The sequence below is a fragment of the Geotrypetes seraphini genome, chromosome 3 (genome assembly GCF_902459505.1).
Source record: "Geotrypetes seraphini chromosome 3, aGeoSer1.1, whole genome shotgun sequence".
NCBI lineage: Eukaryota > Metazoa > Chordata > Amphibia > Gymnophiona > Dermophiidae > Geotrypetes > Geotrypetes seraphini.
In genome coordinates this window covers 271,683,065-271,703,772 of record NC_047086.1, presented here as the reverse complement: position 1 = coordinate 271,703,772, position 20,708 = coordinate 271,683,065, and the positions used below count along the sequence as shown (strand labels likewise).

The window sequence follows — 20,708 nt, the reverse complement described above, 5'->3', positions numbered from 1 at the left end:
GGAAAGTGTACTGAGGTACGCGGAGACAGAGGGGTTTGCTCCGTGTTACGTGGTGGGATAGTGGGCCTAATAATTGGCAGTTAAGACCACACGGAGCACACTGTCTTTCCAGCATTCAGTTGCTGAAGAAGCCAGTATTACTGCACTGACTTGGAGTTTTGTTTTTGATTGAAAAATTTTCCTTTCTTTTGTAATGAACTCTAACTGGACTATAATTTGAAAGACTTACCTCTGAGGAAGAGAGGTTTTTTTTGTTGTTTGAATTTGAACTCTTTTTGGTTTCTCAACCAGAGACTGTTTATTAAACATTGTTTGAACTGTGTATGGGAAGCCCGTTGACTTTGGTATTTTGATCCTGACAAGCAAGTTACTGGTTTTCCTGCTTTGACAATTAAAAGTATTCCTTTCATTGACACTGGGCCCTATTGCTTTTGGATGGTGTCCCTTTCATTGAACGCTGAAATAACATTATCCTTGTGCAGCTCGTAGCGGACTCACAAGAGTTTACTTGTTGCCAGTGATCCCAGGCACTCGGCCTTGAGGTTGCTGGTTACAAACTGTATAGTAATACTCTATCTATGCCCTTCAGGAAATCATCCAATCCCTTCTTGAACCCCCAAAACCGTACTCTGTCCTATCACGCCCTCTGGAAGCGTATTCCAGGTGTCCAGCACCCTCTGGGTGAAGAACTTCCTAGCATTGGTTTTGAATCTGTCCCCTTTTAATTTTTCTGAATGCCCTCTCATTTTTGTAGTCTTCGAAAGTTTGATGAATCTGTACCTCTCCACTTTCTCTATGCCCTTCATGATCTTGTAAGTCTCTATCATATCCCCTCTAAGTCTCGCTTCTCAGGGAAAAGAGCCCCAGTTTCTCCAATCTTTTAGCGTATGAAAGGTTTTCCATACCCTTTATCAAGCGTGTCACTCTCTTCGGAATCCTCTGAGTATCGCCATACCCTTCTTTAGGTACGGCGACCAATATTGGACGCAGTACTCCAGATGCGAGCGCACCATCGCCCGATACAACGGCAGGATAACTGCAATACCCTTCTTGATTATACCTAGCATTCTATTCACTTTCTTAGCGGCCACTGTGCTGACGGCTTCATTGTCTTGTTCACTATTACCCCCAAGTCCCTTTCTTGGGTACTCTCACTCAATGACAGCTCTCCCATCGTGTAGCTGTACCTCGGGTTTCTGTTTAATACGTGCAAGACTTGACATTTCTCTACATTAAACATCATCTACCATCTCATCGCCCACTCCCCTAGTTTGTTCAGGTCCCTTTGTAAATCTTTGCAGTCTTCTATAGTCTTAGCCCCATTAAATAGTTTGGTGTCGTCTGCAAATTTTGTTACTTTGCACTTCGTCCCTGTTTCTAGATCATTTATAAATACATTGAATAGCAGCGGTCCAAGCATGACTCCTGCGGAACACCACTCATGACTCTCCTCCAGTCTGAGTAGTGGCCCTTGTGACAAACCCAGGTCCATTTCGGGTTTTGGACAAAACAAACCCGAATCCGTCCCGGGTTTTACCCCAGTGATCAGGAGAAAACACAGTATACCTAGATGCAGGAGAGCTGATCAGGTGATTAACTAATTAACTGAGCAAGCTGACTTCTGCTCTGATAATGATATGGAGGTAGAAGAGGCAGGGCAGGAAAAGTTTAGGAGGAAAAGCTACACTCCATGCAGACCTGCCCCTGCCACTGTCAGAAATCTGAGTCAATTTGAACAGCCGGTTAAAACCAGGACTAGCGACCCACCCTATATGTTTTTTTGCGATCCACCCTATATGTTTTTTCCCCTTTCCCACTGTCTCCAATTCTTCTCCAACATGTAACTTTTCCCTTCCCTTCCCTTCTACCCTCACTCTCAAGTCTGTCCAGTCGATGTTATTTATGTTCACCTAATCATTTTTAAATGCTTAACATTTTATCTTACTTTTATCTCTTTTTAGACTTATTGTAAACCGTCCAGATATTCTTTGATGGTCGGTATATTAAAAACCAATAAACTTGAAACTAGGGAGAAACCTGCCTGTAATAGCAGGAAACAGGCTAGTGTGTGGAAAACCCTTCCCCCATCTTCTCAGAGGGGGAGTGGCTCCTGAGAACAGGAAAGGGGCACACAGGAGAGAGGCATTCAGGAGAGTGGAAAGCTAAGGAGAGTGAGTCTCTCTCAGACTGGCCTATGGTAGAGGCAGAAGAGTTGTCTCCTACTGGGAGAGGTGGATATTTTCCTGTTGCTTATACTTCCATGCTGCCAACTAAACTATAGTTTGTGTGAAGTAAATTTAGAAACTCTCCTGGAAAGCCAAACTTGGGGGCTTTCTCTGAAGCAGTAAAGTGTGAGGTTCTAGCAAACGTATGAGTGTTTGTTTTCCCTGGATTGTTGCCAAGCTGATCAAGTACGTTGCCTTCCCTCATAGTTGTGCCTGATTACTGCAGCAACGTTTCAGAGAGAGAGAAACGTAGGCATGATACTGAAGTTTTGAGCAGTACAAATGATTTTGTAAAACATGATTTGCTTAAAGCATTACTGCTCTGGTGAAGAGGACTGTGTTACTCACCTGATTTAAGTCCAGAAGCAGGAGACTGTGCTTAATGCAGTGCTAACCCAGCTTTAACTTTCTGTTTGCATTATTTGAACTTTCTGCTATGATTGCATGCAATATAAGTTTATACTGATCTACAAGATCATGTATTTTTGATTTATTTAACCCATGGCTGGAATAAAGCTATTTTTGTTTTGCCATCTCTGACTTGGACTCGTTGACCTTGCTTATTCCTTTGGCAGATATTGTGCTGATAGTAAGACTTGAAGGATTCCCTTGGTAGTAAGGGACACGCTGAATCAGAATTTTGGTCACGTACCCGTGTGCTCGCTGCGCCTAAAGGAGCGGGGTGTGACACCCTTCCCTCCTACCCTCTGCTTCCTACCTGCCAACCAATTCTTGATGCATCTGTGTACGTCTCCTCTCCACCCCACGGTTCTTCAGTTTCTGAGTAGGCGTACCTTGTCAAAGGTTTTTTGGAAGTCTAAGTATACGATGTCTATGGGTTCCCTTTGTCCATCCGTTTGTTAATTCCTTCAATGAAGTAGGCGTACCAGTTTCTGAAGTGGGGTACCTTGTCAAAGGTTTTTTTGGAAGTCTAAGTATACGATGTCTATGGGGTTCCCCTTTGTCCATCCGTTTGTTAATTCCTTCAATGAAGTGCAATAAGTTCGTCAGGCACGATCTTCCCTTGCAGAAGCCATGTTGGCTTGTTATCATAAGTTTATTTCTTTCTAGAAGCTTCTCAATGCTATATTTTATCAGCGCTTCCGCCATTTTCCCCGGAACCGAGGTCAGGCTTACGGGTCTGTAGTTCCCCGGGTCACCTCTCGATCCCTTTTTAAAGATGGGTGTAACACTGGCTATCTTCCAATCCTCCGGGATCATGCCTGTTTTCAGGGATAGATTACAGACTTGCTGTAGTAGTTCTGTTATTTCCTCCTTTAGTTCTTTCAGTACCCTAGGGTGGATTCCGTCCGGGCCCGGTGATTTGTCAATTTTTAATTTTTCTATCTGCCTGTGTATGTCTTCAAGGCTTACTTCCATGGATGTTAATTTTTCTACTTGGTCTCATTTGAAGATTTGTTCAGGTTCCGGTATATTAGATGTGTCCTCTTTTGTAAATACTGACAAAAAAAACATGTTTAGTCTTCCGCCACTTCTTTCTCCTCCTTCACCACTCCCTTCCTATCTCCATCATCCAGCGGTCCCACCTCCTCCCTAGCCGTCTGCTTCCCTTTAACATATCTGAAGAATGGTTTGAAATTTCATGCTTCCCTAGCTAGCCTCTCTTCATATTCTCTTTTTGCTTTTCTAACCACGAGGTGACATTCTTTTTGATACTTCCTGTGTTCTTTCCAGTTCTCCTCGGTTTTGCCCTTTTTCCATTTCTTGAAAGAATTCTTATCACCTATCGCTTTCTTCACTTCTTTAGTTATCCACGCCGGGTCTTTTGTTCGGCTCTTTTTGCACCCTTTTCTGAATCTGGGGATATATAGATTTTGCGCCTCGCTCACCATCTCCTTGAATAAAGACCAGGGTTGCTCTACAGTCTGCTATTTCTTTGAGCTGTTCCTAAGTTTCTTCCTTACCATTACCCTCATCGCTTCGTAATTTCCTTTCTTGAAGTTAAAACTTGTCGCTGTGGTTCTCTTTCCCTTCGGTATTCCTACTTCAACTTTGAACTTGATCATATTGTGATTGCTGTTTCCCAATGGTCCCACTACTTCCACTTCCTTTGCAGGTCTTCTTAGCCCATTTAGGATTAGATCCAGAGTGGCATTCCCTCTCGTCGACAAGCTGATCCATGAAGCAGTCCTGTATAGCCTCCAGGAATCTGGTCATTTTGAGTTTCCAAGACTCCAGTCTATCCCGGGATAGTTTAAGTCTCCCATAATAATCGTGTTACTGCTTTTGCATTCTCGTTTCATCTCTGCTTCCATTTCTTCATCGGTAGCTTTGCTTTGCCTAGGTGAACGATAGTACAGGCCCAATTTTATCTTGGTCCCTTTCCTTCCCGGTATTTTAACCCATAGCGATTCCAATTTGTTGGTCGTTGCTGCTGTGTCCACTCTAGTCGAGTGTATGCTTTCTTTTATGTATAGGGTTATTCCTCCTCCTTTCTGACCTGACCTGTCCTCACGATAGAGTTTGTACCTTGGCAGTGCTATGTTCCATTTGTTTTCTTCATTCTACCAAAAAGTTATTAAATCTTTATCTACTTGTAAGGCACCTGGGCCGGATGGATTTACAGGGGAATATTATAAATTACTTGTTAATCATATTCCAAGTACACTGATGTGTTATTATAATCAATGTGTAGAACACAATTCTTTTCCTTTAGGAGCTACTGATGCTCTGATAACATTGATCCCAAAACTGGGTAAAAATCCTCTGTTGGTAGAATCTTATCATCCGATTTCATTACTCAATGTAGATTTTAAGATATTTGCAAGAGTATTGGCAGATAGACTGGCAATACTTCTACCTATGCTGATAGGGGAAGAACGAGTTGGTTTTATAAGAGGTCGTCAATCAGTTTTGCATGTTAGAAAAGTTTTAATGGCATTGGTGACTGGTCAGACAAAAGCAATTTCTGGTCTGTTGGATAGTCTGGATGCAGAAAAAGTTTTTGACCGAGTGGAGTGGTCCTTTCTCTTTTCTGCATTGTCTAAAATAGGATGGTTCTTAGATAGTCTTCGAGTTTTGTATGCCAAGCCAAGGGCCTCTATTCTGATTAATGGCACTTGTTCATCTCTTTTTACTATTTCTCGAGGGACTCGACAGGGATGTCCACTTTCTCCTTTATTATTTATAATATATCTAGAACCTCTTTTACGTACCTTGAAATGAGATATTTACTATTTTGTTTGTATTTGAAATTTAATAAATATGATTTACATTAAAAAAATAGAAATTCTAAAACATCCCCAAAATGGTCCATCCACAGTTGTTTAGACGAGTGGTTCCCAACCCTGTTCTGGAGGACCACCAGGCCAATTGGGCTTTCAGGCTAGTCCTAATGAATATGCATAAGAGAGATTTGCATATAATGGAAGTGAGAGGCATGCAAATCTGCTCCATGCATATTCTTTAAGGCTATCCTGAAAACCCGATTGGCCTGGTGGTCCTCCAGGACAGGGTTGTGAACCACTGGTTTAGACCATTCTATTTCTAAAATTGAAGATCTTAATTGGTCAGAATCTGTATAATAGATAATATCTAAAGCATGGCCGAGAACATGAGTTGTAACTGGTAAAAAATTAAAATTGAAAGAATTTAAGAAAAATTTAAAACTAGTCACATCATTATTATTCTCAGATTCAAGATGAAGGTTAAGATCACCAACTAATAATAATCTAGGAAATTTTAGTTAAGCATTTAGGATGGTCTCTAGTATGAGATCTACAGACTTATTCCAGGAGGTCCAGGAGGCCGATAAAATAATACTATACTTAAAGAGTGAGCTTTCAATTCATCATTTATAGATATCATATATTCTAAATTTGGACTGTTATCTTTCTCTATTAAACTAACATGTGCAAAAAATAGCTGCTAAACCATCTCCCCATCTTTCCAATCTAGATGTGAAAAATCCATTGAAACTGGCAGGGAGCAATAAATAACTGACCTATGTCATTATCAGTGATAAGATCATAAATAATATGTTGCTTATTTCAAATCGATTGAGTTTTACAATAATGAGATGGAACAGGAGTAAGGGAATCAATTAAAGATTTAGAAAAACAGTGCTCAGGGGTTAATAATAATAATAATAATAACAGCTTATATACCGCAATACCGTGAAGTTCTATGCGGTTTACAAAGATTAAGCAAAGGTACAAATTGATTGACTTTAAGAGGGGAGGAAGAAAGAAGGTTAATAGGACAGGAAATCCATTTTTGAGGAGAGAGTGATCAATAGAACAAGTTAATCGCTATAGAGGGGAGAGAGAAGAGAGGATCAGTTGTCTAGATACTTTAGGAACAGGTGTGTTTTCAGACGTTTCCTAAATTCCTCATAAGTAGTGGGCGAAAGCAATTGTTCTAGGTCTTTACCCCACGGTGCTGCTTGGTGCGAGAAAAGATGTTCATGGTGTTTTTTTCAGTTTACAACCTCTCACTGGGGGGGAAACGAAGTTGGAATGTGAGCTTCTCTTGTATCTGTTGGCTGAGAAGACGAAAAGGTCAGTTATATATTTAGGGGCAAGTCCGTGTAGTGCTTTGAAGCAGAAGCAGGCAAATTTAAACTTTACGCGCACCTCCATTGGAAGCCAATGCAGCTGCCGGTAGTAGGGTGTCACGTGGTCAAACTTCCTCAGCCCAAAGATCAGTTTGACCGCTGCATTTTGCATCAATTGTAAACGCTGCATGTTCTTTTGGGAAATTGCTAAATAGGCGATGTTACAGTAGTCAAGTAGACAGTACGAGGGATTGGACTATGGTTCTGAATGCCGCTGTATCGAAATAAGCTTTAATGAATCTGAGTTTCCAGAGAGTGAAAAATCCCTTTCTGATCAAGGAGTCCACCTGGTCTCTCATGGTTAGGCACTGATCCAAAGTTACACCTAGTATCTTTATGGTAGGTTGGATTGGGTAATTAAGATTATTGATACATAGTGGTGATTTGGTGTCAAGCGGATGTGGCGAAGCAACAAAGAAAGTTGTCTTTTCTGAATTAAGTTTGAGCCTAAAGGTTGTCATCCAGTGCTCCATCACGTTTATGGCTTCTGAAGCTTTAGGAATAGTTTCAGAGATAGAATTAACGAAGGGATGATGGTCGTAAAATCATCTGCATAACTAAATAGTTTTATCCTTAACTGGGTTAGCTGCGTGCCTAGTGAGGACATGTAGATGTTGAAGAGCAATGGAGATAGCGGAGACCCTTGTGGCACACCGGATTGATTGCTCCAGGTATCTGAAAGTTCATAATTAAAACGTACTTGATAAGTGCGGGACATAAGTAAGCCACGGAACCAATTCAGCACCTTGTCCCTGATACCAATGGCGTCTAGGCATTGCAGCAGTTTCCTGTGGTCTACTAGATCAAAGGCAGAACTCATATCGAATTACATAACCAGGGCATTAAGGCCCTTACTAAACAGTAGGCGCAGATTGGATTGTCTAAAATAGCCGCAATTACTGTCTCAATTCTGAATAACGGTCTAAAACCGGATTGAGTTTCATGTAGGAGAGAGAACTGATCCAGATAATCCATCAGTTGGGTGTGTACCAATCCCTCCATAATTTTTACAATAAACGGAATGGATGCTACTGGTCTGTAATTGGATATTATAGCTGAAGATTCTTTTCGATTTTTTAGAATTGGGGTTATTATTATGTGACCATTATTAGAGAGGAACTTCCCAGTTTTTAGGTTATGAGCCAAATATTGCATCAACGATAGTTTAAATACTAAAGGTGCCGCTTTCATGATTTCTGGGGGGCATGAGTCCAGAACGCAATAGGATTTAGAGTATTTGTTATATAGTCTGTTGTAATTGTTCCACTCTAAATCTTGAAAGGAGCTCCAGATCATGTCTGCCGGTATATTATTTCCTTGGGTGATAGGTATCGGATGATCACTAGGGTCGTTTGTTGAACAATGAATTTTAAGGTTTTCAATTATTTTTTTTTTTTTTCGAATCGAAGTGTAGTGCTAAGTCATTTGCAGAGGGTAACTTAGAGTTGTGTGTGGGTGTGGTGTAACGAGCGGTGTCAAATAAATTTGTGATCAGGTCTTAGAACATCCAAATTCCTCTGTTTTACAGTTTTTTTTATGAAAAAATCTCCTATTACTAATAATGACTGGTGGAGTTCATCATTGACAGAAGCTAGCATATATTCTTTTTTATATATATATATATATATATATATTTATTGGATTTTCAATATAATCAAGCATAACTTGTACAGAAAGGAAATTTAGCAAGGAAAACAAAATATAAGGATAAACATTATATAAGGTAACAGTAATAAGCTTGAATTCCAACTCAAGTCCTCTAATAGATCCAAGATGGATAAGAGGCGAATAATAACAAAGTAAAATTACTGCAATAGTAGCTAGTTAACTGAGAATAATACATCTTTCTTAAACTGAGCACTCACGTTCCCTCTTTCTCCAAACATGAAGTTGAGAGAAAAGTTGTCAGTTACGATGGCTCAAAGAAGACAAATTTATGTGAACGATAAATAATTACACATTTACAAGGATGTCGCAAGTAAAATGTCACCCCTAGAGCTATAACACCAGGTTTCCTTAACAAAAATTCACGTCTCCTTCTCTGGGTTTCCTTAGCTAAATCTGGAAACATCTGTATTTTACAGCCTAAAAATTATTTTTGCTTCTTTTTAAAGAAAACTCTCAGCAACCAGTTTTTATCTGGTGCGAGAGCTACTGTCAAAAGTAAAGTTGCTGGGGTCACTATTTCTTTATCAGATCTTTCCAAAATATCAGATATATTCATTTGTTCTTGTTCTAATTCCTGTTGTTGTTGGTCTTGTATTTTACTTGGTAGATAATAAACCTGTGTAAGTGGAGGCAGTGTCTCTTCTGAGAGCTCCAAAATTTCCGTCATATAACGTTTCAACATTTCTCTAGGAGCTACCATAGGAGCCCTAGGAAAGTTGATCAATCTAAGATTGTTATTCCGGGAAAAGTTTTCCATTGCCTCCATCTTCCTTCTTAAGTTAGTATTGTCTTTAATTAAAGTCTCTGTAATTTGCTTTGAAACTTTTAATTCTTGATAGACATTCTGTACTGAAGTCTTAGAATCCTCAATTCCAATCTTCAAATTTTTAATCTTAGTGTCATGATCATTCAATTTCTTTTCCATTTGTTATAATTGCGGATTTACAGACCTTGCCAAATTAGCCACAAGATCCCACAGAGAGTCCAATGTTACCTCCTGGGGTTTCTCAATTTGAAATGAGTGTAAATTAAATGTACTTAGCTCACCCACTGGCAAGATATCTCTTCGAACGACATGTTGGGTTCCTTCATCCCCCACCGCTTCCTCCTCAGTCTCTGCTCCCAAATTCCTCTGCACCGGCAAGGGATTCGGTAATACAGTCCCCCTCTCGTTCTCTCTGGCCTCCGGGAGGAGGCAAACTCCGACTTCCGGAAGTGCCTCTGCTCGCGGGGAACTGGTGGACTGAGGGTGTGGGGGAGGTGCTGTCACGTCAGGGCTCAGCGATGTCTCCAACCCTATGGAGAACGGCACAGATTCGCCTCCACTGTGCGTCTCATGCAGGGGACTCCCCGACATTCTCGGCATATCCTGCATTCTCCTCATCAGCTCCTCAATGTTGCCGAAGACGGTCGTCCTAGAACGCTGCGAGGCTCCAACAGCGCTGCGTCCTCTCCTCTTCGGCATAACTTTAAGCAGGTAAACCAAAACCAGAAAAATTTGAAAGGTGCTTCGGGGGGAGTGTAGCTCAGATGTCCTAGCATGCGGCCATTTTGGTTCCTGTCCTTCAATCTCAGCTAGCATATATTCTAATGATGTGTCACTACCCTTTTTGAGAAGCTTTATGTCAAAAAAGATTTACAGAGAAGGGCCAAGTCTCTTCCTTTCCGGCAATTTCTGGGAGAGAAAAGGCCTTGATAACCATGGGAACAAAGCTCATTTTGTGTAAATAAATCATCTTTTGCAATCCAGGATTCAATAATGCACAGGAAGCTCGGATCGAAGTCCCCTAGTAAATCATTTAATATTTGAATCTTGTTGCATGCCGATCTAGCATTACAATATAATAGCGGGACTGGGGTGAGAGAGTCAGAGGCAGGGCTGGGCAAGTTAGTGATTGGTACAGGTTTTAAGGCATGATTGACAGGCGTGATTGACAACTGAGGAGATTTTTTAGAGAAATAATTATTGGTATGCACCAGATAAGAAGAAGGAGCCAAAAAGCACAGTTACTTACCGTAACAGGTGTTATCCAGGGACAGCAGGCAGATATTCTTAACGCATGGGTGACGTCACCGACGGAGCCCCGGTACGGACACTTTTAACTAGAAAGTTCTAGTTGGCCGCACCGCGCATGCGCGAGTGGCGTGGTCCCCAGTTAAGATAAGCCAGCTAAGAAGCCAACCCGGGGAGGTGGGTGGGACGTAAGAATATCTGCCTGCTGTCCCTGCCTGCTGTTACGGTAAGTAACTGTGCTTTATCCCAGGACAAGCAGGCAGCATATTCTTAACGCATGGGTGACCTCTAAGCTAACAGAGAGGGAGGAGGGATGGTTGGCCATTAGGAAAATAAATGATGTAACACAGATTGGCCGAAGTGTCCATCCCGTCTGGAGAAGGTATCCAGACAGTAGTGAGTAGTGAACGTGTGAACTGAGGACCAAGTGGCACCCTTGCAGATTTCCTCGATGGGCGTGGAACGGAGGAAAGCCACAGAAGCAGCCATAGCTCTGACCCTGTGGGCCGTGACAACACCTTCCAGTGAGAGACCGGCCCGAGCATAACAGAATGCAATGCAGGCAGCAAGCCAGTTGGAGAGCGTCCGTTTAGAGACAGGGTGACCTAGATGGTTAGGGTCGAAGGACAAAAAGAGCTGAGGAGAGGAGCGGTGAGCCCTGGTACGATCAAGGTAGTATGCAAGAGCACGCTTACAGTCCAGCGTGTGCAACGCCTGTTCCCCAGGATGAGAATGGGGCTTAGGGAAAAAGACAGGCAACACAATGGATTGGTTGAGGTGGAAGTTCGAGACCACTTTGGGAAGGAATTTTGGATGAGTACGCAGAACCACCTTGTCATGGTGAAAAACAGTGAAAGGTGGGTCGGCAACCAGTGCATGCAGCTCACTAACCCTCCTGGCAGAGGTGATGGCAATGAGGAAAAGCGCCTTCCATGTCAGAAGTTTGAGTGAAGCAGTGGCAAGAGGCTCAAACGGAGGTTTCATGAGGGCTGATAAAACCACATTCAGGTCCCAGACGACTGGGGGAGGCTTCAGAGGTGGTTTGACATTGAAGAGGCCCCTCATGAACCGGGAAACCAGGGGATGAGCCGTGAGAGGTTTTCCGAGGATAGGTTCATGAAACGTAGTGATGGCACTGAGGTGGACTCTGATTGAGGTGGATTTGAGGCCAGCATCGGATAGAGAGAGCAAATAGTCCAGAACCGTTTCCACCGCCAATGAGGTGGGATCGTGGTGATGCAGTAGACACCAAGAGGAGAACCTGGTCCACTTCTGATGGTAACATTGGAGGTGGCTGGTTTCCTGGAGGCATCCAAAATGCGACGGACAGGCTGAGACAGATTCTCTAGGGAGGTCAGCCCGAGAGAAACCAAGCTGTCAGGTGGAGCGAGGACAGATTGGGATGTAGTAGAGACTGATGCTGCTGCGTAAGCAGAGTAGGAAACACAGGAAGAGGAATGGGCTCCCTGGAGCTGAGCTGGAGCAGGAGGGAGAACCAGTGTTGGCGAGGCCACCGGGGAGCGATGAGAATCATGGTGGCTCTGTCCCTGCGGAGTTTGAATAGCGTCCGCAACAACAGAGGCAGTGGAGGAAAGGCATAGAGGAACCGATCCGTCCAGTCGAGCAGGAATGCATCCGGGGCCAGACGATGAGGAGAGAAGAGTCTGGAACAGAACTGGGGCAGCTGATGGTTGTGAGGAGCTGCAAAGAGGTCCACCTGAGGAGTGCCCCAGAGAGCAAAGACGGAGTGGAGTGTGGGAGGATCCAGGGTCCACTCGTGAGGTTGAAGGATGCGGCTGAGATTGTCGGCCAGGGAGTTCTGTTCGCCCTGGATATAGACAGCCTTGAGGAAGAGATTGTGAGCCGTGGCCCAGGTCCAGATGCGGATGGCCTCCTGAAAGAGGAGGGGAGATCCGGTGCTGCCTTGTTTATGTAGTACATGGCGACTTGGTTGTCTGTGCACAGGAGAAGAACCTGAGGGTAGAGAAGGTGCTGGAAGGCCTTGAGAGCATAGAACATGGCCCTGAGTTCGAGGAAGTTGATGTGATGCTGACGATCCTGGTGGGTCGAGTCCCTGGGTGCGAAGATCTCCCAGGTGAGCTCCCCATGCATAGGGGGAGGCATCTGTGGTTATGACCATGGAGTGAGGGGGTAGATGAAAGAGTAGACCCCTGGAAAGATTGGAGGAGTTCAACCACCATTGAAGAGATTGCTGAAGAGACGATGTCACAGAGATGGGATGAGAAAGAGGATCCGTGGTCTGTGACCATTGGTTGGCCAGAGTCCATTGGGGTGTCCTGAGGTGGAGTCGTGCCAGAGGAAGCACATGGACCATCGAGGCCATGTGGCCCAGGAGGACCATCATTTGCCGAGCTGGAATTGAGCGATGAAGGAGCAGCCGACGGCAGAGGTGGAGAAGGGTCCGTTGGCGGTCTGAGGGGAGAAATGCCCTCATCAGTGTGGTGTCGAGGATGGCTCCAATAAACTGCAGTCGCTGTGTGGGAAGCAGATGCGACTTGGGGTAGTTGATCTCGAACCCCAGGAGATGGAGGAAGGAGATGGTGTGCTGAGTGGCTTGGAGCACAAGAGGAGACGTAGGTGCTTTCACTAACCAATCGTCCAAGTAGGGGAACACCTGGAGGTTGTGGGACCTGAGAAAGGCCGCCACCACAATGAGGCACTTGGTGAACACCCTGGGTGATGATGCGAGGCCAAAGGGTAGCACTTTGTACTGATACTGACGGTGCTGAACCTGAAATCGAAGGTAGCGACGTGAAGTTGGATGGATTGGAATGTGAGTGTAGGCCTCTTTGAGGTCCAGGGAGCATAGCTAGTCGTGTTGAGAGAGAAGAGGGTAAAGCGTGGCCAGGGAGAGCATTCTGAACTTTTCCCTGACCCTGACCTGAACTTGTTGAGGTTCCTGAGATCGAGGATAGGACGGAGATCTCCAGTCTTTTTGGGAACCAGGAAGTAGCGGGAGTAGAAGCCCTGACACCTTTGGTCTGGAGGTACCTCTTCGATGGCATTGAGAAGAAGGAGGGATTGGACCTCCCGCTGGAGGAGGAGGGATTGGGAGGAGTGAGAAACAGACTCTATGGGAGGATTGTCTGGTGGAAGAGTCTGGAAGTTGAGGGAGTAGCCGTGGTGAATGATGTTGAGGACCCAGAGGTCTGATGTGATGACTTCCCAATGGCTGAGGAAGAGTTGAAGGCGTCCTCCGATCGGCTGAGGAAGAGGTAATGATGGTGGGAGGCTGGCTATGCCCCGGAGAAACGAGTCAAAAGGGCTGAGATGGCTTTGACGGAGGGAGGGGCTTGGCAGGTTGGTGAGACTGTGAGCGTGCCTGAGTCTGGTGCTGCTGACGAGGCCGGCGAGGTTGTTGTTGAGGCGGGTTGAGAGGTCTGGCCGAGAACCTGCGTTGGTAGGAAGACTGCTGTCTGTAGGGGCGAGCAGGTGGAGTCTTCTTCTTAGGTTTGATCAGGGTATCCCACCTGGTCTCGTGTGCCGAGAGTTTCTGGGTAGTTGAGTCTAGGGACTCCCCAAAGAGTTCATCACCAAGACAAGGCGCGTTAGCTAGGCGGTCTTGGTGATTTATGTCGAGGTCAGAAACTCTCAGCCAGGCCAAGCGCCTCATGGCAACAGCCATGGCAGATGCTCGAGAGGTTAGCTCAAAAGAGTCATAGATGGATCGCACCATAAAATTCCAGAGTTGGAGCAAACTGGAAATTTGTTGTTGAAAAACCGGGACCTTACGCTCAGGGATGTACTTTTGTAATGAGGAGAGTTGTTGCACCAAATGCTTCATGTAGAAGGAGAAGTGGAAGGTGTAATTATTAGCCCTGTTGGCAAGCATGGAATTCTGATAAAGGCGCTTGCCAAATTTATCCATCGTTCTGCCCTCTCTGCCAGGAGGGGTGGAGGCATAGACACTGGAGCCCTGGGTTTTCTTCAAGGTGGACTCCACTAGAAGGGATTCGTGGGGAAGTTGAGGTTTGTCGAACCCCAGGATAGGAATGACCCTGTATAAACTATCCAGTTTTCGAGGGGCTCCCGGTACTGTGAGAGGGTTTTCCCAATTTTTGTAAAAAGTTTCCCGTAAGATGTCGTGGACAGGTAACTTCAAAAATTCTTTGGGGGGTTGTTCGAAGTCCAGGGCGTCAAGGAAAGCCTGGGACTTCTTAGAGTCGGATTCCAACGGGATCGACAGAGCCGCCGACATTTCCCTTAGAAATTTTGTGAATGAGGACTGTTCAGGTTTGGAAGTAGTATCAACCATCGAGGGTTCCTCGTCCGTTGATGAAGCCTCATCATCGGTACTGGGTGGGGATTCTTCCCATAAGTCCGGGTCCCTGACGTTGGTGTGCGCAGGACGTGACGGTGGTGTGGACAGCTCAGTGTGGCGAGTCTTAGAGAGAGATTTGCTAGAGCGCATCGAGACGGTACCGGGGGAGGAAGACCGGTGCCGGTCCTGATCTCGGGAGGACTGGTGTCGGTCTCGATGTCAGGAGGGGTCGGCATCAGAGCGTGGTTGTACGGGAGGATTGAGTGGTTCAGCCGCGAGTACCGGCATGGAGGTGTTCAACGGTACCGATGGTGTCGACACCGGTGGTATGGTGCGAGGCTCGGGCCGGTCCGGTACCGGAAGGAGCGGGGCCAACATTGCTGGCAACAAGTGTTGGAGTTGTTGTTGTAGTTGCTCCTGCAATTGGCTTTGGAGTATGGCCGCAATGCGGTCGTCCAGAGGAGGCACCGGTACCGCTTTTTTCTTTTTCGGTACCATAGGTGCCGCTCCATGCCCCGGCGATGAGGATGCCGATGACGAGGCACTCACCGAAATCGGGGCGGAGCGTTTGCGGGGTCGGCGTGATGCCGGGAGTACCAGCGTCGCCGCTGTGGCAGGAGGGCGCTCAAGGGAAGTGGAAGGCTTCTTAGCCGGCTTACCTGGTGCCAGCGACCCCGAGGAAGGATCAGGCGGTGTCGAAGTAGTCGGTGCCGACTTTTGCGGTGCCGTTGACGGCGCGGCCGATTCCATGGCAGATCCGGTACCGAAAAGGATATTCTGTTGGATCTGTCTATTTTTTAATGTACTTTTTTAAGAGTAGCACAGCGGGTGCAGGTGTCAGCCCGATGCTCTGGACCCAGGCACTGTAGGCACCAATTGTGCGGGTCAGTGAGAGAGATCGGGCGTGCACACCGCTGGCACTTCTTAAAGCCTGGCTGAGGGGGCATGAAGGGAAACACGGCCTCCGCAAAATCAAAACCGGAGGCCTGTATGGTGGCAACAGGCCCCACCGGGGCCGACCTGAAAAATAAAGAAAAAGCAAAGTTTTTTTTTTTTTTACTATTTAGAACGGAAAAGAAACCTGAAGGAAAAAGAACAAAAAGGAAGACAATTTCACGAGCGGGAAGGCAAAAATCAGATATTTCAACAGCCGTTGAAAACACATGCGTCTTCTTCGCTCCGCGGAAACGAAGAAACTGGGGACCACGCTCTCCTCCGTCGAAGAAGGAGCCAAAAAGATGATTTCATGATGAAAACTAGGAGAAACCACAAGGTCGAATCGAATACTGATTGAGGAAAGAATTGTAAGAAGACTTAAACTAGCTGGTTCCAGAGGCACAATATAACAGCCTCTTCACTGGGCTGGATCTGGAGGTGGCCTGATCCGCTGAGCCCTTAAGAGGGCTGGAAGTGGACCAAGGCGGATGACAGCTGAGGGGGCAGGGCTTCCCGCCGAAGACAATTCTGCTCTCCAGTGCAGTAAAGGGGAACCACCTAATCTCCTTTCCCCTTCATTGTGCTGGAACTGGAGGTGGCCTGGTCTGCTGAGCCCTTAAGAAGGCTGGAAGTGAACCGAGATAGAAGACGGCTCTGAGGGGGTCGGGGGTTCCCACCGAAGATGATTCTGCTCTCCGGCGCAGTTAAGGGGAACCACCTGATCTCCCTTCCCCTTCACTGAGCTGGAGATGGCCTGGTCCACCGAGCCCTTAAGAGGGCTGGAAGTAGACTGAGGTGAAAGAGGGCTTCCCACTGAAAAAGCAAGCAGGATGCATGTTTCGGTGCAGTGAAGGGAGACGACTTAGCCTTCCTTCCCCTTCACTGTGCTGGACTTCTGGAATGTAGGGTGGCCCTCTAAGCCTCTTAAGTGGACTGAAGAGAGGACTAGAGGATCCCGGATGAAAAGGGGTGGGGCTTCCTGCCGAAAAAGCAAGCAGGAAGCAGGTTCCAGTACAGTGAGGGGAGATGACTTGGCCTTCCTTCCCCTTCACTGTGTTGGACTTCACTTTGCTGGACTTCTGGAGCATAGGGTGGCCCTTTAAGCCCCTTAAAGGATACCTCTTGGAGAGGCTCATATGGAGGCTTAGAATGGCCCTTCAAGATGATATTAAGATTCCAGGAAGGAAAAGGCTGGTGCAACAGAGGCTGCAAACTGAGCGTCCCCTTCAAAAACCAGGTCGCATCTGGATGAGATGCCAATGATGGAAAAGTTTTCTTCCTCGAGCTCGAAAGCATGTAAAGCATGCCACCAGAACTTTGAGAGAGGTCACCACTACTCCTTTTTCTAGTCTAGCTTGCAAAAATGCCAGGATCACAGGAATTAGTGCCTTGAAAGGCACTGCCTGATCTTTGGTGAACCAGGCCTTAGTGTCAGTTGTTTTTTTGCTCGAAGAGTTGAAATGACTATATTCGAATAACCCTTACAGCATGACTGATATACTGTTCGAATCAGCCCCACAGCTTTTCTTATATGCAACTTCCTGTTTCTGCATAGATTATGTCAGAAACAAAGGCTATAGGGCCAGTGTGAGCATTGTATTGGTCACGCTGGTTGCTGCCAATGAAGATATGAATCCTAAAAGGTGGCAACAGAGGAGTTGAGAGACCAGATCACCCAGGTGGGAGAGGAAGAGACTTGATTGCCTGTGGGGTGGGGTTATGCCCACCTACTTGGATTTCTGGCTACCCAAAATTGGATGTCAGGGAGAGGGTAGAAGAAAAATGGGGTAAGGTGGGGTAAAGAGAGAGAGAGAAATGGGGAGAAGGGGGGCATTCTGCGAGAACTGAAGGCAGCCATTCATGCAGTGGTGTAGGACAAGGCAGGCGTTCGAAAAGCTCGCATCTGCCTTTTGCGCCGGGAGTGAGCTGGAGGGAAGGGCAGGACTGCCAGAGGAGCTAAATAAGGTAATGGGGGAGTTCAGGGGAGGGTACGCGGGGCCCTGCCTTCCTGATTACTTGCCTCGGGGTGGGGGGCCCTGCCAGCCACTAGGTCTGCCTGCTACTAAACCTACCTGCCATGTCCCTGCCTGCCTTGTGCCCTGCCCCGGCCTACCACTAAACCACCAGAGAGGGGACAGTGTACAGAGCCTGGCAGGTAGGGGAGTTGGGTGCAGAGCCTAGCAGGGATAATTTGGTTCTTGTTTTCCTCCTCTAAATCTAGGGTGCATCTTATGGTCTTATGGAGCGAAAAATACGGTACATTAGATAATAAAATATTTTTACTTAGCTTATTCTAATCCAAAGCCTCATAATCCAGGTCAGTAAGGGGACTTTTAGCTGACATAAATAATGTTTCACTTTAGGCTTCCTCAAGGACTGTCCATTTTAAAAATGGTAACACTCTAACCATCTCTAGCTTCTTTTCTTAGCTGACATGAATCATGTTTCACTCTAGGCAGTAGTGTGTCATATTTGAATGTCTACAGAAAACATTTAGACTTATACAGAGAGAACCACTAAAATACCCTTCCCTCTGACGCAGCCTGTTCTTCGGCAAAAGGTGGCCACATTGGGCACTGCTTCATTTCATCTATTCTGAATAAATATTCTGCTGATTTCATTGCTTGGTATATCCGGTCTGCTCTATCTGCTCTGCATCTGCATATCAACGCCTCTCATCTTTTCTGTTGTTAGAAACAGAAATCTGTCAGTTCTGATTCACAAGGACATCCATCTCTCTTTACAAGCACTCGTAGTGCTGGGGCAGCATTCCAGCACAACATCTGCTCATGCTTAGGCCTCATATTGCCTCTAATTTTCTTTGGACAGAGTAACCACATAAATGATCACCACCATAGACCAGTAAAGTTCAGGCGATTAACAGAACCATCCCCCTACAGCAGTGGTCTCAAACACATAGCCCGGGGACCACATGTGGCCCACCAAGTACTATTTTGAGGCCCTCGGAATGTTACCATTGTTCTGGAAAGTTGCCTGCCTCACTGCTGTAACCTCACAAGTGCTTTCCTGCATCTCTACACGATTGTGAGGTGGAGTGGAGAGGACAATGGCGTAGAGACACAGGAAAGAGCTTGCATTTATGTTAATAAAAGGTTTTTTTCCATACGTTAGAACTTCCTATGTACATTAATTCATAGGTTGAACACATGCTAAATCAATTTTGCATGTATCAGGCAGGGTAACTGGCCTATTTACTAAGGAAGTCACTAACTTGGGGATCTCAGTACTACAGTCTAGTGACTTTAGTGATACATGACTGCGTCATACATTCTCCTCAGATCACTAAACTGCAGCCTGATGCTCCTTAATGGGGCTGGAGCTGAAGTATAGCTCTCTCTGAACCCAGCAAGGCCCCATCCTCACCAAATAGGCACCCTCCTATAAACCTCCCCCCAGGGCTACCTCTCCTTATCCCTGGTGGTCTAGGAGATTCTGGGGAAGAAGAGAGTTGCCTCTACCCCTGCCGACACCAGGTTCAAAATGGCACTGGCAGCCTCTAGCTGTACTACAATTAGGGGTTCAAGCTACCATTTAAAGGGCCATTTGCCTAGATCCTCATAGAACACTAGAGATCAGGAGAGGTTGGGCCTGGGGGTATGGAAAGGTAGGACAATTTGGTGAGAGTTTGTATGGTGGGGGAAAGGGATGTTAAGTGGGACTCTACCAGGAAGAAAAAATTAATATCAGCTTTGCTCTGGCATTATTTTTGCTAGAATAACGTAACTATGGTGCTTAAACTGCCTTACTCATCAAACAGTAAAGGGCAAATAACGTACATTATTGCATTAATGCACCTTTGTAACTACCCCCAAAACATTTTTAACAAACTGAATGAACACTGATGGATGTACTCAATACCGTTCAGAAACATAAAAGTAAATGCTAGCATAACTTTTTAATTCCTGTAAAATTAATTTTAGAGCTGACAAAATACAAGAAATCTCTTAACAGAAACGCTGGCAAATATAGTGAAACACACCCCAGGGCTCAGCACAGAGATACAGGAAAACCTGACTTTAGCACTGTCAGAGTAAGTAAATGAAGCAGTACAGCTGCTTAGAACAACTACTGCCACATACCTTAAAGAGATAGCCATTTTTTATCTTATTTTGCACGCTCTCTACCTCAGACATGTAGCCACACAAAATTGCAAACCTGCAAGAGGTATAAGAGAATTTTTTGGTTAATAGTTTTAAGAAGTTTGCCCCTTTTGATTTCAGTTCACAAGTCCCTTCAGGGATGATTATGTCAAAGAAAATTAGCTGGTGTCAAAAATCCTCTCCCAGTTAAATAACCTGTAGTATTATTAATCTAATCGAATTTCAATTTCTGGGTCACTTTATGCCTATCTAGGTTCAATAATGCTTACCATGCATTAGAGAGAAGAATAAAACTTAATAATTTATTTCAACAAGCTGGGGATATTTCAGAATGCCACTCCAAACAAGAGATGTTAGAGTAGCAGCACTCCTCACCGACTTCACCCAAAACGTGAACTGTTCTATTTTATCCGGCAGTTTTATAAGAACATAAGAGTTGCCTCCGCTGAGGCAGACCATAGGTCCATCTTGCCCAGCGGTCCGCACCCGCGGCGGCCCATCAGGCCTATTGCCTGAAACAGTGGTCCCTGACTAATTTTATAACTTACCTCTATCTCTATTCTTATCTGTACCCTTCTATCCCTTTGTCCTCCAAGTACCTATCCAAAGCTTCTTTGAAGCCTTATAGCGTGTTCCTGCTTACTACATCCTCCGGCAGCGCATTCCATGTATCCACCACCCTCTGTGTGAAGAAGAACTTCCTGGCATTTCAATTTCTCTGTGTGCCCCCTTGTACTTGTGGTTCCCCTTAGTTTAAAAAGTCTGTCCCTGTCTATTTTTTCTATACCCTTCATGATCTTGAAGGTTTCTATCATGTCTCCTCTAAGTCTCCGCTTTTCCAGGGAGAAAAGCCCCAACTTTTTCAGTCTGTCAGTATATGAGAGGT

The 20,708-nt window shown here is 45.5% G+C and overlaps 1 protein-coding gene across 7 annotated transcripts in view; it reads right to left on the bottom strand.

Annotated features, from left to right (window-relative positions):
* RMDN2 (regulator of microtubule dynamics 2) overlaps nt 1–20,708 on the bottom strand; it is a 384,366-nt gene that overhangs the window by 186,899 nt on the left and 176,759 nt on the right. For all 7 annotated transcript variants that reach the window (XM_033936827.1, XM_033936826.1, XM_033936825.1 and 4 more), the window contains one exon: nt 19,802–19,877. In XM_033936827.1, the coding sequence (XP_033792718.1) occupies nt 19,802–19,877 (76 nt within the window). The remainder of the gene's footprint in view (nt 1–19,801; nt 19,878–20,708) is intronic.